Here is a 27,173-nt window from a genome sequence, read left to right on the forward strand (position 1 = left end):
CAGTTTTGTGTCATGGGTGATGGAGGAGCCAACGAGAGGAGATGATTTGCTGGATGCTGTACCTACAAATAAAGGCAGGCCATCTGGGGATGTGAAGATCAGGAGCCTTGGCTGCAGTGACCATGATATGGTGGTGTTCAGGAGCCTGAGAGGAGGCAGCAGGGCAAGAAACAGGATCATGGTCTTAGACTTTAATAAAGCAGACTTTAGCCTGTGTAGGGATCACTTGGAAGAATCACATGGTATCCCAAGTCCATGGAGAGAAGAGCAGTCCAATGTTGATCTTCAAGGATGTCTTGGTTTGGGCTGGAATAGAGTTAATGTTCCTTTTTGGTAACTAGAATAGTGCTGTGTTTTAGATTCAGCATTGGGTTTGGTATGAGAAGAATGATGAGAGCACACTGATCTTTTCAGCTGCTACTGAGATTTCAAGGACTCTCTGACTCCCCATGTCCTGCCTGTGTGCAAATGCACAAGAAGCAGGGAGGGAGCATGGCCAGAGCACCAGACCCAAACTGGCCAATGAAATATTCCATATCATGTAATGTCATGCTCTCTATATAGAGGAGGTGTGGTCAGGAGGGGATCTCTCTCACTTCCAGGATTGAGATTGTGGGATCTTGGTGTTTCAGGATCATTAGCCAGGAACGGGCTGGGTATTGGTCAGCGGCTGGTGAGCAATTGCATTGTGCATTGCCTGTTTATATTTTCTATTGCTGTCATTGTTTTCATTTTATTACCATTATTAAACTGTTTCTATCTCAGCCTGCTAGTCTCCCTTTACCCCTCCAATTCCATCCCCCACTCCCAGGCTGTGGGGGAAAGTGGGTGAGCAGCTGCAGGGTGGTTGGCTGCCAACCAGGCTCAAACCACAACAAAGGATCACCTTCTCCAAGCTCTAATTTGGTCCATCCCAACAAGCAGACAGCCTGTGTGGAGGTGAACAAGGAGCTCATGACTAAACTCAGACATAAAAAGGAGGTCTGCAAGAGCTGGAAGTAGGGACAGGCGACCCAGGAGGAATACAGAGACACTGTCCAATTGTGCAACGATGGGGTCAGGAAAGCCAAAGCCCACCTGGATTTGAATCTGGTGAGGGATGTGAAGGGCAACAAGAAAGGATTTTACAAGTACATCATCAGCAAAAGAAAGACTAGGGAAAATGTGGTCCCACTGCTAAGTGGTGCAGGGCCACTGCTGACAGAGAGCACAGAAAAGGCAGAGGTACTCAGTGCCTTCTTTGCTTCAGTCTTTTCTGGTAAGACTGGTCTTTAGGCCTCAGAGACCCCTGAGACCAGAGGGAAAGTCTGGAGCAAAGAAGACTTGTCCTTAGCGGAAGATGATCAGGTTAAGGAACACTTCAACAAACTGGATCTAAACAGGTCTGTGGGGCCGGAGAGATTGCACCCGTGAGTGTGGAGAGAACTGGTTTATGTCTTTGCAAACACAGACCCTCCGTCAGCGAAAGAAGAGTTGGTATGTGAATTATTAAAGGAGCTTAATCCCTGCAAATTGATGGTCCCTGACGTTATCCACCCAAGGGTGTTAAGAGAGATGGCTGATGTCGTTGCAAGGCCACTCTTTGAGATGTCATAGAGATCGGTGGATGCCCCAGAAGACTGGAAGAAGGCTAACATCACCCCCATCTGCAAGAAGGGCTTAAAGGAATCTAGGAAGGATCCAGGAAGGAGGATCCAGGAAATTACCAGCCCATCAGTCTTACTTCAGTCCCTGGGAAAGTTAGGGAACAAATCCTCCTGGGGGGCTATCACAAGGCAAATGAAGCACGTGATTGAGAAAAGCCAGCACGGATTCACAAAGGGCAAATTGTGCTTGACAAACCTGACTGCCTTCTACAACAAAGTAACCTGCTCAGTTCATGTGGGCTGAGCAGTAGACATTGTCTACCCAGATTTTTCCAAGGGTCTCGATACAGTTCCCCACAGCCTCCTCCCAGAGAAACTGATGTGTTACGGCCCAGACAAGTGGTGTGTGTGGTGGGTGGGGAACTGGCTGCCAGGCTGTACCCAGAGGGTGGTGATAAATAAGCTCCTTTTCAAACTGACAACCTGACCTGAGTGGGGTCCCCCAGGGATCAATATTGGGCCCAAAACTGTTTTATATCTTCATAAGTGACCTGGATGATGGGATCAAGTGTACCCTGATGAATTTTGCTGATGATACCAAACTGACTGGGGAAGTGGACACTTGGGGAAGGGAGAGACACCCTCCAGGAAGACCTGGATAGGCTGGAAACGGGGTCTATCAAGAACCTTATGAAGTTCAACAAGGACAAGTGTAAGGTCTTACACCTGGGAAAACATAATCCAAGAGTGCAGCACAGGCTGGGATCTGCCTGGTTGGGGAGCAGCTCTGTGGAAAGGGACCTGAGGGTCCTGGTGGACAACAAGCTCGGTATGGGTGAACAGTGAGCTGCAGAGGGAAATAAAGTCAACAGGATGTTGGGCTGCATCAACAGGGGCATCACCAGCAGAGAGAAAGAAGTCATTATCCAACTCTACTCAGAGCTTGTTAGGCCAGACCTGCAACACTGTGTGCAGTTTTGTTTCTGCTATACAAAAAAGCTGTGGACAGACTGGAAAGGATCCAGAGAAGGGCCACAAAGATGATCAAGGGACTGGGCAGTCTGTCATGTGAGGAGAGGCTGAGAGAACTGGGCTAGTTCAGCCTTGAGAAGAGAAGACCTCATCACCATGTTCTGGTATTTAAAGGGTGGCTACAAAGAAGATGGAGACTCCCTTTTTACAAGGAGTGACATAAGAAAGGCAAAGGGTAATGGGTGGCAGTTACTTGTGGAGAGATTGCGATTGGACACAAGAGGAGAATTTCTCACTATGAGAACAATCAGCCACTGGAATAATCTCCCCAGGGAAGTGGTGGATTCCTCAACATTGGACACATTTAAAATTCAGCTGGTATTTAAATGGCCATGTTTATGGATCTTTCTACACAATACTTCCACTAATGTTGCTTGCAGAATGAGACACAGGATGATGATAGACTTACCACCCCAAAACTTCTGCTACCAAAACTTTTATTGCTCCTATCAATTAATTTGTACTAAAGCTGCTACAGACTTTCTCAACAAGATCCTATTGTTTTAGACACCACTGAGTTGGAAGACCCTGTATTTCTAGGGATGAGAACTTGTCAGGGTCGTACAGCTGAATTAATAGAATGGTCCTCAACATGCTTGTGCATGTGCCACTTAACACTTCCCAAATAAATCCTGACCGTAGGCTGGGATTTGACATGAGCTGTGGTCTCTCCCCACAAAGCTTTTTGGATATGATGTACCTTCTATTGTGGAGGTTAAAAGAATAACTACAGTGAGAACTACGGTGCAGTAATAATGTTGGCACAGACTGTTCTGTGCCACTTGCTCTCAGTACCAGGGAACAGCCTCTGGCATAATTAATTTATTAGAATTGCTATAGTGATAGAAATGTTCTCAGGCTGTTGCCTATTATTTGGAAATACGTAACAGGGAGGTAGGAGATACTGGGAATCTTTTAGTCCATTTCCAGAACAAGACTGGTTATCTGTTGAGAAATACCTGGGGAATGAAAAAAGAGGAAGTACTTGGAGAACACTTCTGCTTTAGTAAAACTCCATTGTCAGTTTTGCACTATATAAGAATATCCATTTTTGTTGGTAATCCAGCTGGCTGAAGTTATTTTTTGCCAAAGGAGAGTTTCTGTTTCCTAGAGAACCCATGTTAAAGAAATTATTTCCTTTCAAGGCTTGATAAAAAATACAAAAAAACACATGCTGTGTAAACTTGAAAAGGTGTACTATATTGTCACTGAATCTTACAAAATGTATGATGTTTAGTGTTAACAGCGAGCTGCTTGAGGCTTTGCATTGGTTAAAAATTACATGGCAGCCCACAGCCACTGCAGACATCAGCAAAGGCGATGCCTGTCAATGGCAAGCTTTGGCAGGTAAGAGCAACAGTGCTGACAGGGGCAGGTATTCTTAAAGGAGAGATTTATCATCTGAAAGGCAGAGAAAGACAGTGAAAGGGTTTGTTCTCCAACCTGATTTATGTGCTACTGTATTTTGCTTGTTGTCTTATTGTTATAAGGAATTATTCCTTTAAAGTTGCTTAGAAGACCTCAGAAATTCCCTTAAGATACGCAGGCATGTGTTGGCTCTGTATTTAGTCTCATGATTAGGTAGTTATGCTATACTTCTGATAAACATGAGGAAATCAGCCAGGACTTTTCCATGGAACTTAATCCTTGTCACTGGGGCAGAAAATGCCTTCTGGTTACTTATCAGTTGTATTAAAGAGTTGATCCAAAATACAGCTGTCTGCTTTTGATTGCTGTGAGCAAGGTTGTGGCATTTTACATTTCGATATGTGAAGGTAACCAAATAATTTGTAGCACCATGGGTTGCAAAGCAAAGGTAGCTTCATTTGCTTTCCATATATGATTTATCATGATCTGTAGATGACTTACTGAACAGATCAGTCAAGCAATACTTTCCAGCTGATATGGTCCAATATTTATGGCTGAATTTAATCTGATCTAAGATAAGGCAGGATAAGCCTATATACAGTATATTATCCAGTATCCAGTACATTAAAAACAATGAGTCAGAAAAACCTTCCCTGAGAAACAGTGAATAAATTTGTGCTGGTAGTGTTTTTGTAACTGTGATGGGTCTAGAAATAGAAGTGAGGCAGTGCTTGTTAGCAGAGATGATATCTTTCACTGGGATGACAGAGGTAGTTTGGCAAAAAAAAAAAAAAAAAAAAAACAACAAAACAAAAACCCAAACAAAAAACCAAAACAAAAAACCAAAAGAAAAAACAAACAAGCAAACAAACAAAAAAACAAACAAACAAACAAACAAAAAAAAACCCAAACAAAACACCAAAAATGTGTTTATGGGCAACAAGATCTTATGGTTAAAAGCTTGCCTGTTTTTCTATCAAAATAAACTACTCTAATAGCTTGTTATTAGGCAAACTGGTACTGAAAGTATTTTTTTTTGTGCTTATAAGCTTATATTTTTTAATTTACTGCCATTCTTACAAAAGATACCATTCCTGCTAAATAAATAGGTACAATACAGCCTTGCTATAAAGCAGTATGTCTTCCAGTATTCCTACAGGTTGGTTAGAGGGTATAATGAACTTGTTACAGGCAACACCATTCTTTGTAGAGCATCCATAAGGAAGTTTGTTCATAAGGATCTGAGCACTCCCCAGAAGCACATTAGGCAATCATGTTGGACTTTGGGTCTGGTTTTCTATGTACTAGCTCAGGGGACAGTCACTAGTAGAAGACACGGGAGAGCCTGCTTGTCTTATAACTTCTCCTCATTGCATGTGCTTCCCCAGACCTTGAGGACCTAGCTTGCAGTCAGTAAGATCTCAGCCCTAATTTGAAAAGGCTCCAGGAGCTTGCTGCTAGAGCCAAGGATATCGAATACCTGCCATACCAGACCTGCTGCTCAGGCTCAGAGGGCACCATGCACTGTGGGTTCAAGCTTGCCTCTACATGCAATGCGTGCTGTATCTAGGCCTTCAAACTGATGAAAGCAGCCCGCAGGGGAGCTGTCTGCCTTGTCATCTCCTGGACAAATGAATTTAAACACTGGCATAGTGCTCTGAACTCATCTGCATGAGTTCATTCCAACTTGCAGGACTGCTGCAATACAGTCTGTCTGGCGTAAGTGAGAAATGTGGAAGTTTGTACAGATCAGGTGACAATGAGGGCAGCATGTTGGATCTTCATTTGCTGTTTATGGCCTTCGTGGATACCATGAAATAAGTCTTCTTTATATTTTCCTAAGACTGTAAATAATTTGGGATGGAGGTCATTTTCTTGCCTGAGATCAGATCATTTGTCCGTGATTTCACTTTTTTTTGGCACAGAAACATGTACTGCAACACTTAGCACTTGTATTGAAGTTGAGCTTTCAGAGTCTGGTCCAAAATTAGGAAGGACAAAGTACTGCATCAAACCTTGTTGTTTTCCAATCCAAGCACAGAGTGTACTTACACAGATTATTAGTATGCAAGACACCCAAATATGACTTTTTTTTTTTTTTCAATACAGAGTTATATTGAATGGAGGACAGCACTTTACCATATTTAGTAAATAATGCCCATGTTGCTTTGTGCTCAACCCACCAGCATCATTCTTATGATTCTATGATTGTACAAGATAAGCTTTATTAACTAATTCAGATTTTATATGATGGATCTCATTGCTTTGTAGACTCATCTGCTTTGAAGTTTCTTCTGATCAATCGTTAGCTATTCCCATATCTATACCTACTGAAGAATTCTGCTTTTACCTTTCAAAGTACATGTCTTTCTGGCTCAAAACCCAGCCATTTTATTTCTCTAGTTTTACAGTTTTTATAGTACAGTGTCATCCAATTTAATATTTATCAGTAGTAATAACTGACTGCCAGGGTATTTTCAACATTAATTCCGGGTGTCTGTGCACTGGATAGTCCTGCATTCAGAATTACTAAGCAGACCATGCAGGCAGACACTTTGGCTGTAACTTGTTTGCTCATTTATATACAGAAGAATGGAGATGAATAGCTAATTTTGCTGCAGAGAGTTGTCTGCTCTGAATCCCAAGTGCTCCATATTTTGTAACTCAAGGGCCTGATCAAACCGTTGTAGCGGCCTTCCACTGTTAGAAGGGATTAATTGTTCCAAACTTCCTTTTCTTTCTCCTTTTCCCCTAGCCCCCAACTTACAGTTAAAGAGAATTTAAATCATGATTTAGAAAGCAAATTAAATACTTCCAAAATGACCAATTTAAATTTATTCTTAAGGATTACACTGGAAATGTAGTCTTGACTGGAGATCCAGAAAGGAAAGCACATGCAAAGGCAAAGATAAAGGCAAGCACCAGCAGAAGATCTAGATGCGCAGATTTTCCCAACCAGATTGTGCCACATTGTTTTGGTCTAAGGGATTGATCTGACCCTAACAGCACATAAAATGCAGATTTATGCACAGCTGTTCAGTATGGAATCTGCATTGCAGCCTCAATTTTACAAGAGCTATGCAAACTGGGATTGAAAACCCAGTCTTCTGACTGCCCTTAGCTACAGCTATGAGGAGATCTAAGAGGAAGAGACAGGTTTTGTTCTTGCAGAAAGTATTCAGTTCATGCTCATGTTTTATTTCGTCTGGCAACATGTACACAGCTTTAGGGTTGGATTAGTGACAGCTTTTCCTCCAAGGATCTAGGCTCTACTGTAGAAGATTTCCCAAGCAGTGTAGCCATTGTAGCCGTGAGAAAGGAGGATGCCAGTGCCTGTGCTCTGGGGTCTGTATGCTGGGATCTGTATACAGTGGCCGTGCCTGGAGTAATTATAACCCTTTAAAGTTAGAAGTTATTTTAGTCTCATTGCAGTGTGTTTACAGTACCTCGCCTACATTTTAGTGGGAAATGTCCCTTCAGCGTGACCAGAAGTACAGGGAATGCAGGTTGATTGAGCGGACTGAGGACAGCAGTGTTTGATGGATGGTGAGATAATAACGGTTGCCAAGGCCTCCGATGTTTTTCTGCTTCCCACAAACACCGCCTTTGTCTTGCTGGGCTGAGTTTCACTCAGGTGTTACTGTAAGTCAGGCTGGCAGTGGACTCAGAAGGGAATTAAATGTTGATTGATGTTTGCACTAAGCTGTAAGAAAGCATCATGGTAGGAGAAGAACAAATGTTTTTTTGTCAGTCTCTGGGAGGAGGTTATGGAAGTTATGGAGGTTTCTAGAAAGTTTATCCATGTAATTTTTGCTGCACTGCACATCTGTAATGTCACAGATATAACGTGGAGAGTTACCACTAGTCCAGAAGTTTGACTGTGAATTTCCTCTTGGCAGTACCAACACTTTTCCCACCCTATATACAATTAAAAGGACCTGAGGGGTTTTCTGATGAGTGGCTTCTCCTCTGATTTCATTTTTGCCAACTCTCCTTCCCTTTCCTCCTTTTGTTGCATGGTTTGACTGTGAATAAAGTCACTCCACACGAGATGTGCTCATGTTCCTTGTCTTTTTTTCTCTCCCGTCACTCTTCAGAGATTATATATATAGTCTGTGGTTTGGCTGGTGCTTGAGTTTTGTTTTGTTTTTTTCCCAAGCTGGTGCTAGTGTATCATGTCCTTATGAGGATGGGATTCTTCTTTCACACCTGGGTACTCTGTATTGTTGCTAGACATCTACCTATATTGTAAAGAGAAGAGTTTACAATTTGTTTAAAAAGTGGCTTCTTTTTCCTATCCTTCTCCCTTGGGAGAAGAGGAGAAATTTCATTGAAGTGTGACAGAAATATTTATTGCAGGACATTTTCTATTTTTTCTGCAGTTGGAATTTTTTCTGGCTTGTTGTTTTTAATGCTTTATGTATTTGAATCAGGCCAAAATCAGGAGGTAGAAATACACTTCCTACTATTGGCAATAGAATAACTTACATAACTCTACAGATAGTGGGTACAGAAGCTTAAATGAGACTTTTTCTAAAACACAGATTATTTTTTTCCCTGCTATTTCACCTATAGAAAAACTATAATGGTCAGACATAATGTCCTCTGAATAAATGGTAAACCATGTTCTACAAGGATATGAATCTGTCTGAAAATGCTAAAACTTTTCCAACAACAATTCCTTATGTTTATGGAGATTTTGGTAGAAAGTGAGTAGGTTACTTATCCATGCCTGGAGAAGACTTGCTGTTTTCTCTTGCTGGATGTTTTAATTAATTTTAGAAAATAATAGAGTGAGCTTTGCCTTTTTTAGTTCCAGTTGTTTTAAACCAGTTGTGAAAATGTATGACTCCTGTTTCAAAACAGAACTTGTAATTTTATTTCCAGATGTGATAGATGTCTTCTCTCCTGCCCCCTGAATGTGAGTTATATTTTTTGAAGTTAAAGCTTGTCAGAACTGAGTAAAACTTCTCTAATTAATCTTTCTGAGTTCTTGATTTCTGGAATAATAACAATTTGATTTGCATATTTTGTTAAATAAAAATGCTATATGATTAAATGATGAAAATTGGTGCCATTTATAGACAGACTTTCTGTGATCTGAAAATATAAAGGTTGGTTGTCTGAGTAACTAAAGATGCAAAGGAGTGTTTTTCTTTTGAGGGATATGTGCTTCCTACATACGCTGACTTCTTATTCTATTAAAAATTGGTCTACTAAGTGTCCAGAAACTGATTTCCTACTTTTACTTTGTAGACTGTGACATGACCACAAAGTACATAATTTCTGGAAATGTCACCAAAGAGATTACGTGCGTGTGTGTATGTGTACATTGCTGAGTTTGTCATGTTTGACATACCAAAGCTGAAGGAGGCAGTGACCACCATGAAGTCGGCGTGGTTTGGTGGGAAGATGTTGGCCAGCAGACCCTGCTGGGGAGATAGCGGAGAAGAGGGTCAGGAGGTTCGGAGAGCCCACACACACCCTCAGAGTTGGGGCGCAGAGTGGCATGAAGGCATTACTACCTCAGGCTGGTGACTGAGCTCAGAAAATATAGGGGATGTCCTTCTGGGCTGGAGTCAGTGCTGCCCTGGAGCTGCTGGTCACACAGATGCTTTAATGCAAGGGTCCATCAGAGGCTGCAGGCTTCAGCAGCTCTTCTAACAAAGTGATTTCAGCAGCTCTTCTAGCAAAGTGATTTCAACAGCTGCTTGGAAATACCAAGGGCCTGACTCCCATTTCAGCCAAAGTGTGTTAGGCTGCTCTGACATAAGTTTATAAGCCATGGAAATGAAAATGCAGACCTCTGGTCCCCCTGGAGCAGCAGGATCAGACCTAAGACAGCAGGTTTGGCTTGGCTTTTCATTCCTTGGTGGAAATGCTCTTTACATTTACTTTTATAGCAGACATTTAAAACCAAAGTTCAGTGTGCTTTGTGTGGACACTAAAATGAGGCCACAATATATTTTGTAGAGAGTCAAGGGTTTAACTGATATAGTTGTGCAGAGGTTTCCCTCTTTTTTTTTTTTTTTTTTGTTTCCATATGCTATGCTATGCAGTTTAAATTCTGCCCTATGTTTTAAAGGCCACTATGGTTCAGTGATGTTATGTGAAAATGAAAGTGCTTTGAACCAGGAAGTGTAGTCTAACTATAAAATGTTATTATAGAATAACCTGCTTAATTGAGACAGTAAATTCGGGACTTCTTCAATGAAACATTTCCTACAAAATTGATTTATCCTGATGGTTGAAACTGCAGCTTAATGGGGGGATAGTACTGGCCTAAATTTAGCTACTGCTATGTAGTCAGATCATGTCACGAATAATGTTTAAACAGGTGTGTATTTCAGCACTCTGTTATTTTCTGTTCTGGTTTGGTTTTGCATTTTTTTTGTTGTTTTTTTTTTGTTTTGGTTTTGATTTTGTTTTTTTTTTTTAAATAGCCTTACTGAATATAGTATGGCTAACAAATAGCACTTGTCCTTTTAATCCTGAACCCCAGAGCAGCCCAAGCCTGAAGGTGACAGACACTTACAAGCCAAACCAATTTACATTCACTGCCAATGGCTCAAATCCATCCTTGTTATTAAGTTTAAGAAGATAAGTAAGAAATTAACATATTTCAGAACATTAGGGCTTATTGTCTTCAAGTTTGGCATGTTCTGTGAATCTGACAAGTGTATATACAGAAAGTGAGGTTACAGCTTCTATCTTGTATTACAGTAGGCTGAAAAATATGTGTAGTATCAGTGACCGAGATTTTGTTTTAATTTCACTTGGTTGTCTGTAAGTCTGAGTCTCTGAAGTCTTTGTTTCAGCACTGTACTTAATATTAGAAATGGACCGGTTGCTATTCTTAAAAAAAAAAAAATCAATATTCCAAAGTACTTTTTGTACATTTTCAGTTCTGAAACTTTGAAGGTCTTTATGTTTTTCATGAGATTAGGCTTTGCAGAGTTTATCAGCTTTCAGATTTCAGAAGAGAGTGATATGTTTGTGACTTAACCAAAAAGCAAACCATCTGTAGAATTGTTCTGAACTCCAAAGTGGTGATTGTCATAGTGTGGAATTAACTGAAATCTGTGAGTCTGATAGAAGTTGGTGATAAATACGGACGTTAACAGTAAATTCTCCCTGATATGCAGGAAGGGCAGCTCTTCTAGACCTCTGGAGCTGTTGCAGGCGTCAGTAACGCTGGCTGTGGTTGTGCTCCTGTCAGATCTGATGGGGCCAATTGTGACAGTAACTCTCTCCTTTTTGGTGCCCTCCGTGGAGATTAAAGGGAAAGTGAGTTCTCAAGACCTTGCAGAATTGCACGTTAGTTTTTTTAAATGTCTCAAAGATGTTGATCGGAGTTCAAAGGTGAAGCTTGTAGAACTTAATCATCTATCAGTAGAATTAATTTTTATGATGTTCTGCCGTTAAGCATATTTATGCCACTTAACTATCTCACATTCTTTGTGAAGAGGTTATTACATGTATAAAGACTGCATTTTTTCATAAGATTGTGCCAATTATAACGCAATGATAATTAAACTTGTGTTTTATGTGCTTTTTAAAATGCAAAAATGCTTTATTAAAATCATCATATTTCTGCCTCATCAAAATTAAATGCCTATTTAGAAACCTTGTAAATCTCTACTCTGTATTATTTACAATAGGAAAAGGAAAATCATGAAGCAATATGCGGTGTGTATATTGCAGAAGAAAATCCATTCCTTAATTCTGTCATTTGTTACATTTTTCTCAAAATGGTAAATTTGTCTTAAAAATTAAAAAAAAATATTTTTGATAGGTGAAGAATAGTAAGAGCAATGTGCAGTATTAAAAGAGAAAATGTCACCAGATACCTTTCTCCTCTGTTTTTTTCATTTTACTCTGCTGGTGAGAAACTGGTCTGTGACTGTTGCTGTGTAGACAAGACTTACACAGCTCACTGCCTATTTGTTTCTTGTTTTATTTCAGAAGTCATGAAGGTTTGTTTTTCTCTGTGAGAAAAGAGCACAATCACAGTATTTTAAACTTCACAGGAACTTCACTTAAAATTATGATTGCTGTTAGAAACTTCTAAAGTGAACAAAAAGTTTGGCTATGTTGGCATATTACATAATAAATATTTATATTAAAATATATCAATAATCTTGTATACATTTGGTATATTAGTCATATTACTAAAGTTGGATTAGACATTGGCTGATTATTAACTGGCTCAATAAATTTCTGTGTTTTGCATGTAGGATTTTGTGATCAGTGTTTGTTATTCTGTTGTACTGACTCAGCCACTGCCTGGGACAAAGCATCCCGGCTTCACCTGGATATACACCCTTCTCCTTTTTGAGTCCCTAACATAGAATTTTCTTTCACTTTCTTATGCTTTGAAATCAGTATTTCGCTAAAACCCATGACCTTCATTCCATGGTGTCTGGAATCCCATTCTGGCACATTTAGTTTGCATTCCTCAATAAGAGCTTCCACTGTCTGTTTACAGTGAATTGGGACTTCTCAAGACTAATGAGGAGATTTGATGTGCTGATCATCCTGGCTGCAAGTTCCATTATAATTTCCTTTTTTTGTTGTTTTTTTTTGTGTTTTTTTTTGTTTGTTTGTTTTTGGTCAAGGTTACTGTAGGTAACACTTCTGTTTGACCTTTTTCTTTACTCCTAAGTAGGGGGTTTCTATCTGAATAGGCTTCCCTAGATCAGCTGTCAACCCTGTTTAACCCCAAGGGGTCTGTTTTGAAATATCAGATATTGCCTTTTAGCTCCTTTACCTCTTGAGGAAGCTTCCTGGAAGTTATGAATGCAAGGAGGTAACGTTTCTTGTACATCATTACCATGCATACTGGCTTTAATAATATTTATATAAATACTGTGAAACGTAATGGATTAGTAGTTGGGCATTTTTTTTCATACATAGATAAATAGAAGTAACCCACAGGTTTTAGTGAAAGCTTCTTTTGCTAAGATATGACAAAGCTGAAATATGATCAGCAGCACCCCTATTTTTAAGGCTTGTAAAGTACCCTGTGGTTACTAGAAGTGCTCTCACTTATAAAGGTTAGCAACTTTGAAATTAAAAAGTAAGGCTAGAAAAATTCTTCAGTCATATTGTGCTGAAGTATAGAGAATAATCTATTAGGAAAAAAAAAAAAAAAAGATCAAACACACCTGATTTTTTCTCCCTTCTATATCTCAAGTTTAATTTTCGTGTGACAGCTCTATCTGGCAGCCTCACCCCCCCATCAGTGCAACCTGTCATTCTAGATTATTTCAATTAAGTTCTCTTTCTCATTTCGCATTGCTGAGGAGTTGTAATGGCACACTCCCAAATCAGCAGTCAAGAAGAGTAATCCTCTTTATTTGTATGTTGTTAAAAGTAAAGGGAAAGAAAGAGATGATTTCTCTTTATCCTCTCTGTCCTAAAGGCCTTCTCCAGAGTTGTTACAAAATTAGAAGATTTGCTTTGAAGACTGACTGTGAAGACTTAGTTACAGAACATGAAGGCTTGATTTTGGGGCTTTTATGAGTTATTATGAAAACCTTTTAAATTCATTCTATACACCTTGGTTGCTTGTAGCTCCCTTTCACTTTACATAAACTCACTTCTGTCTGGTAGCTGGAGAATGAAAAGATTTTTCTTGCACTCATTGCTTCAGTGCAAGTTGGTCTTTTTTATAAAAGCACAGCTGCTTTCTAAGCTTCCCTGTGCTCGAGTCTCCAGGGAAGAGAATTTATGCCCGGCATGAGAAACTGGAGACAGCTCCATTGTACTGATGTGCAGATTGCTTCTCCATGTGCCCCTGGACTTGGAGAAACTCACACTTCTAACGGTGTTGCTGTGTTGCCCCTTGCTGAAGTCAACTCTCCAACCTGTTTCTGAGAGCAGAGTGCTGTACCCACCAGAATAACATAGTAGTTTATAACCCTGAGCCTTCAAATATGTGACTGTGGATAAACTAGGCAGCTACAGTACTGAGGACCCACTTTGCATCTACTAACCTGTAGCTACTCTCGCCTGGTTGCTGCTTCCAGCTGATGCTTAGTTTCCACCTGAGAAAGTTTTGCTGAAGATGTGATAGATGAGATGCTGGGTTGATGTGGTACCACCAGAAGGTCTGGCTTTGGTTCAGGAGCCTTCCAGTGTAAACTGTGAAAAGGAAGGAAATGAGTAGATGATTCAGAGCCCTTTCTGCGACCTGCTCATCCATTCAATAGCTGAAGGAATGAGGAAGATTATGTTCAAAGGAGAAAGAAATAGGTTTTACTTCTGTTTTAAGTGCTTATCTCCACAGGCTCATAACTATCCTGAGTTACCAGGAGTTAGGCAGATACAGAGATGCTGAATCAGGGGCTTTGGTATTTCAGCTGTTTGTTCATGCCAAGCCCAGCTTTACCAGGGGGTTACTATGGGCATATTAAACCTGGATTCTGTCTTCTTACCATATTATCAGGATACCCACACTTAGCATTTACAGACAGTGACATGTGCATGTCAGAACAAGCCTCCAGCATTGCACCAGACTAGATTTTTTTAGTTAGGAGCTTTCCTAGTCTCACCAACACCTTAACAGCTATTTCCATGGTGTTTCTCCTCCCCCTTTCTTTTTTTAACATTTCAGTTGGACAAATCGTTCATCTTGAGTTAGAGATGGCAGCTCCTTTTCCTCTCTGGGTGAAAAATGCTGGCGACCCTCAAGTGTAGGTCTGTGCTGTTGGCTGCAGAGCTCGGCTAGGCAGGAGCTAACAGATCGCTGTTGGTGGGGTTATCGTGAAACCTCTGAAAAGCAGGATGAATAGGAATTGTTTGTTCTGTTTTCCAGAGGACGCTTTTGGCCCAAATGAATTTACTGTGTATTTGCACAGTTTGGTAAATCTTTTTTTCCTTTTCTATCTCTTTAGTTGCAGCAGGGTTTATTGATGCATGTATCAAAGATAATGCAAAGCTACATTTCAGTTCATCTTTAAAGGCCTCAATGTAGTTTGCTATCCTAAAAGGAGTTGCTTGGATCACGTAAAGAAAAATGCCTTTTGTGCAGAAAAAAACAAGGTGAACTTCACCCCAGCAGGTGATCCTACCCCAGCAAGTGAAAGAAATTCCTGCCTTGGAGGAGAGAAAATAATTCTGATTTTGAAGAAAAATGTCTCACATGACTTCCTTCTCGAAGGACCCGGGCCAAGCAGGTGGCCAAACACCCTGCCTCCCCGAGCTGTACCACCAGCCCGTGCTGCATACGCAAGAGCCACCTTGCTGAAAGGCTCCTTCCAGGAAGGAAAAGCCAGTCACTTGATGGGGTCCTAAATCGCTATTCCAGGAAAAGACAAGGCCCAGTTGGTGATGCATTTGGGGTCCTGGGTGTAACGAGCTGATGTTAGCCCCAGCCTTTTCTGCTGCCTTGCTCCCTCTGATGGTGAGGTTTGCCTGTGCCCATGCAGCCCCAGCACAGGGCTTGCCCTGGAATTGCTTGTGGGAGGCAGTTGGCTCTTCAGCCAGAGTCTAGTACATATGAATAATTTGTAAGCTTCCTTTGGCTATGAAAACCTGCTCAAGCCAACAGAGTGGGCCACCAAATCTCCTTCCATTTACAGGCTTCCAAACCAGGAGCATCTCTGCTGAAGCCAGTGTCACCCTGGGGGGAAAAGGTTTCCAGGAAAAAAATACTGGATCCAGAAATGTCATTCAGTACAATGTGTAGCAGCATAATTACACATTAAGGGGGTGCTGTCAGCATTCATCATACGCCATGTGTGTACAGGTGCAGTTTAGACATACTCATCGTCAGTGCACCCATGCTGGCTGCGCGTTTCAGGCAGTAAGGAAAGCAGAGGCTGGCATCATGGTCGGCTTACAGAGGAGGCAGTTCCAGAATTCAGGTGGTCAGTGTTTCTGGGAGCTCCTATCTGATTCATTTGGGAGAGATTCTCCTTCAAAATTTCTTCCTAACACTGTCAAGTTTTGAAAACCTCTTCTCCGTCGTGTCACCTCCCCCCCCCCTCCCTGCCCCATTCTTGTCCTTTTTTTTGTTCTGTAATTCATCTTGTGTTATTCATAATTCCACTCTGCAGGGTCCCTTTATATCCTCTGTGGCCCCTTCTTTGCCATGGCAAATTTTCACTGAGGTGTTTCTATGCAATTTCTGCTATTTGGATGGTGCCTGACAAGCCCCATCTCAATACATCAGGCAGGAAGCTCAATGTTCATCATGAACACAGCTCCAGAAATGCTTGTGGCCATCCTGAGAGAAGGAAAATGAAAGGGAACCTCTCTGACAATCTGTAGATACAAAACTTAAAGCAAACAACTGCTTGTCTGCAGTTGAGGCTTTAGGCTTATTTCTGTGTCTTTGTGAGATTCAAGTATAGAAGTTTGTTTTCTTCCCAATATATAGCATTCATATACCATATATGCAGATTGAAAAAGCATTCACATATTACACATGTAATATTCTCAATGTGAGAGTGCTAATTGTCATTGTAAAATGTACTTTCAGTGTATTTTTCGTGGTGTCTGCCTGAAGCTGAGCATAAATCTTTTTATCCCTCTAAATCTGTATTCATGTCAGTTTTATTCGCTGTGATTTTGCTTCACTTTGTCTTGCTTTAGATTGCACATCATGCCCAGCAGTGGAGGAAGAGTGGATTTTGAAATTTTTTTACGTGTCAGATTTCCCTGTATCCAATTTTATCAAAAAGCTGTCACCAACTGAAACCAGCAAACCTTTTTCTTTCTAATTACATTTTTTACCATATGTTCATCCAGATGGCATATGCCAAACATTTTCTAGGGTGCTATAAAATGACCTGACTTTAGAGGATTTAACTGCTGAAGAAGCTTATGAAAAAAATAGAATTGACACCGGGGTAGAAAAATAGTCCTAGAAAGAAAGAAAGAAAGAAGGAAGATCTGATAAATCTGTCCAGTTATATTTTGTGTCTGTGATATTGAATTATCACCATGCACACCTGCAGGAAAACAGTGAAAATGTAGGGAATATTTTATTAAAGTGTTAAAAGTTGACTCCTTTTTGAACAGCTGAAAATAAAAATTTTGTCTGTTGAATATGTCTAAAAAGAACTCTGGAGCTGTGAGCGATGCTCCGTTTTCCTGCAAAATTGAGCAAAAAAGAGTTTGTCAAGCCACCAGATTCTCTGTAGGAGCAGCGATTTTACTTAGCAATGTAATAACTATTTGGGCACTTTTTTTTTTCTGAAATGTCATTTCCAAGTAGAAGAGAGATACGGTTGTTGCATGATTCTGACACTTGTGTCCTAGTTCTTAATAATTCTTGTGGGATTTTTTTGAGAAAATAAATTAACTTGAAGTATACTGAGAGGTGCCAGAAACTTGAGGAGAGAAGGAAGGGAGGAAAGGAGGGAGGGAGGAAGGAAGGAAGATTATTTTTCATATTTAACTAGTAGCTAAGATAAATAAATGAAAGTCAGTTTTTCATCCTCTAGAGAGTTTGTGTATCTGTTCTCACCTATGATAGTTTCCTTTTAATTATCATCGTTGTTTTGATAGTCTGTCCAGATTATCAAGGGGAAAACTGTACAATACCCTCATGGTATTCTATAATACTGTCTTGAGTCTCTAGCCATTTTTCTTACAACTAATTCCCGAAGACAAGTGATTGAGTGAGAATCAAATCTACTTTCTTTTGGTGCTACACTAGCCTCTATGACTCTTAGTTGTAAAGGACGTTTTGAGTGCACAACCCGAGGCTCTTAATAGAGTATGAACCAAGATGCAGGTTTGGGACAGGATGGTCAGGATCTCGTGGTCTCAGAAATTCAGATGGACAATTGTAAATGAAGGTTTGTTCGTTGTCCTTAACTTGCACACGTCTTTTGAAAATCACAACTGCAATCAACAAAGCAGATCCTCCACCTCCTCTGAGTTAATGAGACAGGATTTTAACAGTGCTCAACAATTTGAAGTGGTTTTGTTATTTCTGAATTAAACCTTTGATAAAAAGTCCTTATTTCCATTCTCCTCACCCACTTCCACTCATCAGCCCATGAGTGGTTTGACATTTCCACAGGCTCTTCTCTGTCATTGACCAGGATTACACCTGCTGTGTCTCAAGTCAAAACAGAGTCTATTTTGTGGTTAAATCAATCTGTATAGCAGAGACATTGTACCTATTTAAAACCTAAGAATTAAAACTCTCAAAATTGAGAATTGGTGTTAACAATTGAAGTAATTGAAACAAGCTGTAATATGAAAATACAACATGAAACGCCAAAACGCAGCCTGTCTCCATGCTGTCATGATATGATGCAACAGACATTTGATTACGGTTAAGATGTTTTAGTGTTTGTGGGCATGCAGCTGTATTAAACTCACCTTGAGGTACCACTTTTTCTGTTCTTTGTTTGGATGCCTTTGCAGGATGGAGCTGAAGTTGTTTGTGTGCCTTTGTTATGTGTTTCCAAATAATGTTTATCATAACCAGGGTCACTGGATTCATGCCATATTTTTCAGTTTCTTAAAAGAGTTAGAACCTTAAGCACTTTCCTGTGGAAATGCAAACTTCTGCATACAGCAAATGTCAGCCTGCTGAGGACAGGCTTTCTTAGCTGCCATAGGCAAACCTCTCAGAATTAGACCACTAATCCTTAAGTGTCAGGGAATGACACATCAAAATCCAAAGGCTGAAAAAGCATTATGCTCAGATACTTTGCTTTTAATTATTAATATCCATTATTAAATCAAGCTCTCAGTTACAGTCTTTGTTTAGATATTCCTTGGGTTATTCAGTATTTAATTTGAATGAGGAAAACTCTAAGAAGGTTTTGATAGAAAGCATTACTAAGTTAATCATTATGAAGCTAATGATATGAAGTTTCAAAGCACCAGCCTTAAACCATACCTCTGACTTTCCCAAGCATGAATTCATGCATGCACTTGTTATGTTAAGCTCCCTGTAATGTCCTGGGCAGCTGAATTGTGTTTACAGGTGCTGGCTGCCTTGTCGCAGCTGGTCAGTGTTCCACGAGGTGTCTTCCTTTCCTAATTTTCTTCCTCCTTCATTCACTGTAGCCCCCTTTATGGATGAGTGTGCACATGAATTTTATGCCACCCTGCAATGCCTCCATTCTGCTCTGTGTGTCAGTGCATGCACACTCAGGTGCCTTCTCTCTCATTTCCCCTGTTACCCTCTCTTTTGAGTAGAGTAGTTGCCACAGAGAGCTTTTGAGAGTAAGTATTTGGAATTACACTTCTGCTATGATTTTCTATACCTGGTAGTTTATCTCCCAGACTGGGTTGGTATATAAAATCTCCGTTCAAGAAATTCTCTGAGAATTACTCCCCTTAATAATGGCAGCTGTCTCCCACTGCCCACAACAAGAGTACATCAGAGAAGATATCATTTTGTAAAGCAGGGACTCATCTCAGTCATTGAAAATGGTAGGAAATAAGTATCTTTCTTTGAAAAGGCAGTCGAAGGGCAGCTTGCGTATGTGGAAAGAACATTTCATACTTAATATCTCATCCTTTTTCCTTTTCTTCCATTTTTCCTTCAGAAAAGTAAATCTTTAGGTATGATCTAAGCAAAGTACCATCTAAATACAGTTTTTTACTGTGTTTGAAGCAAATGGGAAGTTTGCAGTGTTGGAGTTATTCTTATAAGAAGTTTCATTGTTTAAGTGATGCTTTGTGTAAGGTTCCCCAAGGTAGCTGGTTTGAGTCTAAGTTTATTAGATTCTGGTTTAGAACTCTTAGCATACTTATTCTTCAAGAGTCACTATTTTCCATAGCTGAGATGGAGATCAAATGCCTCCAACTAATGCAAAATTCAAATTAGTCTTGAACTATGGTACTACAACTGGCATCTCAACAATGAACTAGCCACAGGAGGAAACGGGTTTGTCAACATACTATCACACAAAGCTTTGAGTATTCATCTAATCTCTTCTGGGATCATAGTCATCTATCTTGTTTCTTTCTTGAAATACACTTCCAACATACTGAATGATACAAGAATATCTGATGAAGCAAGCTGTGGAAGCATGAGATGCAGTCTTTTTTGTTGATGTATTTGAAGGTGGATAACCTTAACAATCAATAAAACCTGCTGCACCACTCCGAATCATGATGAACTGTTCCTCACTGATCCTCTTACTTTAACTTTGAATAACTGATGCTGTGCTGCTGCAAATTCTAGATACAAGCCAATGTAATGCCTGGAGCGAGGCATCCAGCAGCAGAGCTGCTCTTTTGAGCAAATCTCTATGTCTGCTCTTGGAATTTTTTTATCTGAAGTGCAGCTGTTGGTGGGGTTTTTCAGGGTTTTTTGGGGGGTCTTTTTTCTTCATAATTTAGTTTTCAGATCAGCCTACACAAGTGTTTGAGGAGATAGGATATACAATTACAGGAAAGTAGTTCTCAAAGGCTCAAGCGGTATTTTCAAGTTGCTTGTAAATATGGCATTTCCTCCTTGGAGACAGCATCAGGCTGGAGTGCCCCAGTTACAGAAATGGAAATGGCTATTGGGAAGAAATGAGTAAACAGAACAATTTAATTTTGTGGGAAGTTTGGTAAGGCTGTCACCTAAAAGAGGTGACAAATGTAGAGTTTTGTATTCTCTACCAATGCAAAGTTCACAGTTTGAAATGGATAGGTTTTGAAATATCAGTGGCACATCAGAAAGTGTCCCATTTGAAAGACAAAATGTTTGAATATCTAGAATCCCAAATCATAAATAGGAGCTGATGAGAAGGAGGGTGACTGGGAGGTCTTGAAGATAGATTTCATAGAGAGTCTGCATAAAACAGTTCTTTTGAATAAACATAATAGAGAATTAACAAAATTAATTGACAAAATATAGAGGAGCAAGAAGAGGAGAATGAAGTATCAGATATGATGCTCTACCTAGTAAAAGAAAATATATTTTCTTCACTGACTTCACCTTATGCAGATACTATGAGAGCACAGAGATATTCTCTCTCCTACTTTTGTAAGGAAGTAGCTTCTGCTGCCTCTGATCATATGCATAAAAAAGCAGCATGTTACTCTTAGGCAGGCTGAATCTATAGATAGGGATAGAGAGTTTCTTCGAAGAAAAGCCCTAGAAAAATCCAGTCATAGGAATAAATGCCCACTGAGAGTTTACTGAGATTCTGCTGCTCTTTTGTGTCTCAGTAATAGAAGCAAACCGTGGAGAGAATGGAAATTGCTGTCATGCCCAAGGTGTATGTGTTGGGAAAAGATCAGAAAAGTTTTTGCATGTTATTGATGCTGAAAACAGATCTCTGAATGATGCCTTTCTCCTTATGGACCATCTCTCTGGAGTTCTTCAGGGAATTGTACTTGAAGGTAGAAAAGGGACAGGAGGTGAGAGCAGAAATTATGGTCACGTGGGGTGTCCCCTTACTCTCATGTTACAACATGTTATATGTAAGAGTATCAAGGATATGGGAAAATTACTTGATATTGTTAATTATTTATGAGGAGACCAACTTTCAAACCAATGACCGTGGCTACTGCTGTAGGGATATCTGCTTCTCTGATGTCCTTTGTGGCATTCTTAGGTTGGGCACCTGGCCATTACCTTTCTCAGAGCAGGAGTCTGTGTCCTCCCTGCAATCAGGATTGGGACTCGGCTCTGTTTGCCTACTGCGTTTATCCCCTCAGAGCTGGAGTTAGTTCAGCACCTGCAGATTTGCAGTCTCTTGAAGATTAAAAAAAAAGAGTCAACTCTTGGCCAGGCAGCTTTCAGCAAATACTATCTGAGCTCCATCAAGACTGCAGTAACCTGATGCCATGGGCTGTAGTCTGTCTTCATGCTATGCTGACCAGGTATTGCTTGTTGTCTGCAGCAGTGACTAGGTTTCCTGAAACACACGAGTTCAGTTATTGTCATTTGGAAGGGTATGACACCAGAGTGGTCTGTTTGTCTGTCTAATTGGCACTGGGCATTAGTAGCTGTGATTCAGCGGGGAGCTCCAGGCATTGGTTGGGAAACAAAAAAGTATGTTCCAGTTCAGTCTGCATACAGCATCAGTCACATTTCAGTGTTTATTAATGTTAATTTAGAAGTCTCTATGCTTTTAAACCATGAGCTCTTCCATGGATTGCATTCATCCTTTTTATTTTCTGCTTGAAAAAACAAGATCTTTCCCTCCAGCAACGAGATTTTTTTCTTCTGGGTACAATGAGTAAGCTTTGCCATAACACTGTAGATGAAAGTAAAGTATTTTAGTAATTGCTGATAAATATATTCTCTAACTATCTTTTTTTTTATTTTTTATTTTTTTTTTTTTTACCCTGAAACAGTTTGGAATTACTTTGGAGAGTTTGCCAGAGTAATGAATATAGAGCTGTTACCTGTGCCTTAGGTAGTCTCTTTGAGAGGACTCAGCTTGGAAGCTTGCTTAATGTTCTTGAAAACAAAATCTAAATGTGTGTCCTCTTTTCTTACAAAAGGCTGGCAGACTCTAATTGTCATATTTTACATTACGAGTAGTTCATACCATAATTTTTCCCTTCCAAAAAATAAAGGATGAAAAATTCAAGCACAGATGACAAAACCTTTAATTTTTGGGTTATTTTTCATTTGTATATGGGGTATGATTAAATGTACGCTGTCAAAGAGAGACTTCTTTGTAGGGTGATACTATTGATTAGTATTTGAGACCTGCCAGAAGCATTATTACTTTATGTATAAGAAAATTAATAGAAAATTATTAAGTTGATGTTTAAGTTCCTATAGTGAGAACATTTAAGGTATTCATCTCACATCGTTGCAGAAATTGCTTGGCTCAAGTAGATACCACAAAATCATGTTTTAATGATTTTTTTCCTTTTTCCATCTTTTATTTTTTTTCACAGTCACATGACACAATCAGCCACATTTGAAGACCCTCGAATAGAGAGCTGCCAAATAACCCCTCCAACCCCTCGGAAAGTGGAAATGAGGAGGGATCCTGTGCTAGGATTTGGGTTTGTGGCTGGTAGTGAAAAGCCAGTTGTTGTACGCTCAGTAACACCAGGTATGTTTTCCCCACCTGACCCCAGAAGAAAACTTGGACTTAATATACTGAGATGAAATATGGTTACAAATTTGAGTACTGTTAAAATGTTCTGGCAGACAAAGTAATCACAAATACTAGGTATGGTTTTAAGCCTTGTGTTACCCAGAAGTTTCCCTCCTTGCGCTCATTTTTGATTGTTATGTAAATATGTTAAGAAAAAGCCAGATTTAGGTTATTTCTGTGAGCCATTACTATTGCTTGCCTGAAAAAGGTTGACCCACTTCATTCAAGGAAAGGTCTTCTCCCTGTTATGTTTATATTGGTTTTATGTCACCTTCATTGCCATTGAATCGGTGTTTTCAAGGGGGTATGTTGACTTGCAAGATTAAAACTTACATATTTTTCATTCTTTGTATCATCAGCTTCCCAAGGAGAACTAGATTTGTAACTATAATACTTGGGTCTAACTATAATATTTGGTTTTAAAATAGATGATGTTATTGCTGGCTTTTTTTTTTTTTTTTAATGGGTACTTCTGTATAACTATGTGGCAAAAATCCAGGTCAGCATAGATCCCTAAACGTCTTACCTGGAGTGAAAATTAGCGAGTTTTTTGGTGTTTTTGAATTTATGGGGGACCAGACTTGGGACTAATCAGTCTTCTGAATAGCAGGCTCCTGCTCTCTATGCTTAAAAGTTCAGTTGTTACATAAAATTGCCTTGGAGCCAAGAGCAGGGATTTGACTTTGCTCTTGTTCAATATGTTCTTCAGACCCCCCACAGAGAGCAGAGGAGAGGCAAAATCGACTCTGTGAAGTTCTGATGTCATTCACCCACATGCATGCATTGATTATATTTGTATTGCTTTCAGATGAAGCAAGCAGTATAACTAACATTTGAACAAGATCCAGAGAGTTCTTTTCTCCCAAATTTGTATTATTAATGCAGTTTTATTTTAAAGTTCAGTTTGGAAAATGTGTTTACTATATACTGTTCCAAATGAATGGAAGGAAAGTTGAACTCTGGGCAACATTCTCCTACACAGATTTGTATCTGTTTATGCTGGATATATAAATGAAATAAAGTTTGCAAACCAAACAGAGGAAAGGAACAGCATTAGCTCAGTTGTTAAATGAAATGGGTTTGATACTGAAACATTTTATTTTAGGACTTTATCTTCATATTGGTAATGTTGGGGTTTGTATGTGTCATCATTGCAGAGTTTAAAGACAGAAGACTAGAGAGGATATATCTTTTCACTAGCAGTTGCAATGTCACACCCTCTTCTGGTCATGTAATCATGCTGAGAAGTGAAGTGTTATGTGCATTTTAGAAAGCATAAAATCAATATGCGTTTCAGCAGTGTCAGAATCCAAAGCACATAGACTTGTACATGTCTGATTGTCTACTCAGACTACTGCTAAATATTCGTGTCTAACTGAAAGTGGCAGTGCTTTTGGATGTACGTGAAACTGGTGTTTACTAAATGGTAGGAATCCAGAGGAAAAAAATCCCAGAGACTGAAAGTATAGAAACTTACTGTCTTCAGATTGAAGGAGACAGATTGTTTCACCCAGAACAGAAAAGTGAGAGATCTGCAAATGACTTTGAAATACGTAAGTAATGTCTGATGGGAAAGAGGAGTAAGATGTTCTCCAGTGTTACTTTGCCTGGGACAGGAAATAATGTGTTGCAACAAGGAAGATCTGGTGTATTCACCAGGGAAAAAGACTTCCTGATCTTAACAGTAGTTAAACAGGATCATTTATTTACAGGACAAGGAGTCATCCTCAGGGTGATCTTACAAGAATATCAGACAAATGTTGATCAAGGATGAGTAAGGTATGGTTGATCACACCTAAAAGGGTGAATTAGGGCACCTCTTATGGGTCCTTTTGGATCTCCAGAAAATCAAGCCCTTATTTTTAGGTGGCTAGATGTGATTTTGGAATGTAAATTGAGGAAGTTCAGTAGAAGCTGCTAAGCCATTAGCTTTCAAGATTTACTTGGTGAGGAAGTAGTAGCAATGTCAGAAATAATGTTAGTGATAGATGTGCCATTAGTTGAAGAAGAAACCACTCATGGTATGTGAATAGCAAGACTGGGTCTGTGCATTTAGAGTGGTCTGCTAACCTGTGCTTTTTTTTTTTTTTTTCATTTGTCTCCAGGCGGCCCCTCTGAAGGAAAGCTTATACCAGGGGATCAGATCATAATGATTAATGATGAGCCAGTCAGCACTGCTCCAAGGGAGAGAGTCATTGACCTTGTCAGGTAATTGATGTCCTGTCACTTAAACTATGAACCAAGTGCCTTATTGCCTGTGCAGTCATTTGATAATACAGCAAGTCTTGCCTTCTCATGGATGAGAAAAGAGAAAATAATGTTACTTTAGTCATAATGAAGAATGGTGAAGTATTTTAGTATTGAAATGAAGTGCCCTCTTAAACATCCTCCGGGTAGCTGAAAAAAATAGAACATATTGGAACAGCTCCAAAATACTTGGTTATCAAAAGAGGAATAGTGTTCTCCTGGTGTTTATTTTTGGTATGGGTTGTTGAAAAGATAATTCCTGGAGCAAGGCAGCTCCAGTCACAGTTGCTTTATTGCTTTTTTTTCACATGAATAAAATTGAGTCAGGTCTGTCATATGTGAGGAGGAAAGAAAATGTGGTGGGGTGATTTTTGAGAGTGAATGGGTACATGTAAATGGGAATATGTAGGGAAGCTAAAAGACTGTTTTGGTGATTTGCAAGTCAGTGAGTTTGTGTGAAAAGAGCAGGCAGGGCTGTGTAGATAAGAGACAGAAAACAAGACAAAAAGTGACCATGGAGAGTGCAGGAAAGGAGAAATGTCAATATTTCTAATGGGATGTAGAAGGAAAGAAAGGACAGGGACTGACAAATGCTCAGGATGTAGAAAAAGATGTAATGTGGTTCACATAATAAGCTTTGCATTTTGAGTAACAAGAAGTGTTAGTACATTGCATAGAAAAATGACTAGTAATTTAAAAATTTAACATAAAAATGATTATTTTGATTATTTTAAATTCCAGTAGCCTGGTTGCTGGACACCAGTTTTGTTCCTGTATTTTCCTTCTCATTGGTGTAACATCTGAATTGATGGGTCTAGTCAATTCCTGGGAGATACTCAGGTTCTAACTGTGCAGGTACATCCCCTCAGAACTGGTAGCTGTCAGTGTTGTCAGTGTTACCCATGTAATTCTGAAAAGTCACATTTGCTTCCAGAAATTAGGGCAGGAGGTGCTGTGATAGTTATACTTTTACAGATCACAATTTGAGCAAATGGTTGCTCATTTGCTGGGGATTCAGGTGTGAAGCAAAATTCCAAAGGAGATATGGAGATGGTATGAAGATGCCAGCAACCTTGATGCTTTTATCTGCCTTAGGTGGGTTTGGACAAAATACAATACATTTTCAGATTAAAAAAAAAAAAAAAACAAACAAAAAAAAAAACGTTAACCTGTAAGTCAACGAACAGAAACGCAGCACATTAAAAGAGGACTTTGACACTTTTGTTTTTTTCTGACAGAAACCTCATGAGCTGCAGGAACTGACCTGTTCCTAATAAATTTCTGTCCTATGTTTTGTATTGACCATCAGAATAAGCCTCACAAATGGGTCTTAAACTTGTTTTTGATGTCTTTATTTCTTCATAAAGTGATCATATTGCAGTCTTAATTCTTTCCTTGATTCTCTAATATGTAAGTAATCAGAATTAGGTTCTCTATCTCATTTCTCTGCTGCTAGCAATATGTAATAATAACAACAAGGAAAATAGACTGATTAGGCCTGAGACAAACTGAGTGTGTTGTGTGACTGATTCTCTGTCTGCCTTCAAATGAGAAACTGAATGAGAATGTTACCCTTCCCAATTACATTGACTCCTTAGGTAGTGTCTTAAATTAAGTGTTGTTGCATTCCAGGGGAAGCTTTTGGTGACACTTTTCTTACGCTGTAATTCTGCCTCTGCTCTCAAAATCTATCTGCCATTGGGACTTTGACAGAAACTCGTTCTTTGATGAGACCTGGAGTGAAACATTTTGGGGTTGCATATTACAGCATTTGAAATTAAGAGCTTTCTTTTCATGCTAGTGGGAACACCTGGAATGATTAGACACTGTCACTGTACAGTCCTGGCACCATAGCAGAAGCAATTCTTTACACCAATGGAATAACTAATCCCTTCTGTATAAT

At 39.6% G+C, this 27,173-nt stretch overlaps 1 protein-coding gene across 4 annotated transcripts in view; it reads left to right on the forward strand.

Annotated features, from left to right (window-relative positions):
* FRMPD4 (FERM and PDZ domain containing 4) overlaps positions 1-27,173 on the forward strand; it is a 357,231-nt gene that overhangs the window by 268,062 nt on the left and 61,996 nt on the right. For all 4 annotated transcript variants that reach the window (XM_032986921.2, XM_032986922.2, XM_032986923.2 and 1 more), the window contains exons 3-4: positions 22,818-22,978; positions 25,129-25,231. In XM_032986921.2, the coding sequence (XP_032842812.2) occupies positions 22,818-22,978; positions 25,129-25,231 (264 nt within the window). The remainder of the gene's footprint in view (positions 1-22,817; positions 22,979-25,128; positions 25,232-27,173) is intronic.

The sequence above is a fragment of the Tyto alba genome, unplaced genomic scaffold, assembly GCF_018691265.1.
Source record: "Tyto alba isolate M040663 unplaced genomic scaffold, T.alba_DEE_v4.0 Super-Scaffold_14, whole genome shotgun sequence".
Lineage (NCBI taxonomy): Eukaryota > Metazoa > Chordata > Aves > Strigiformes > Tytonidae > Tyto > Tyto alba.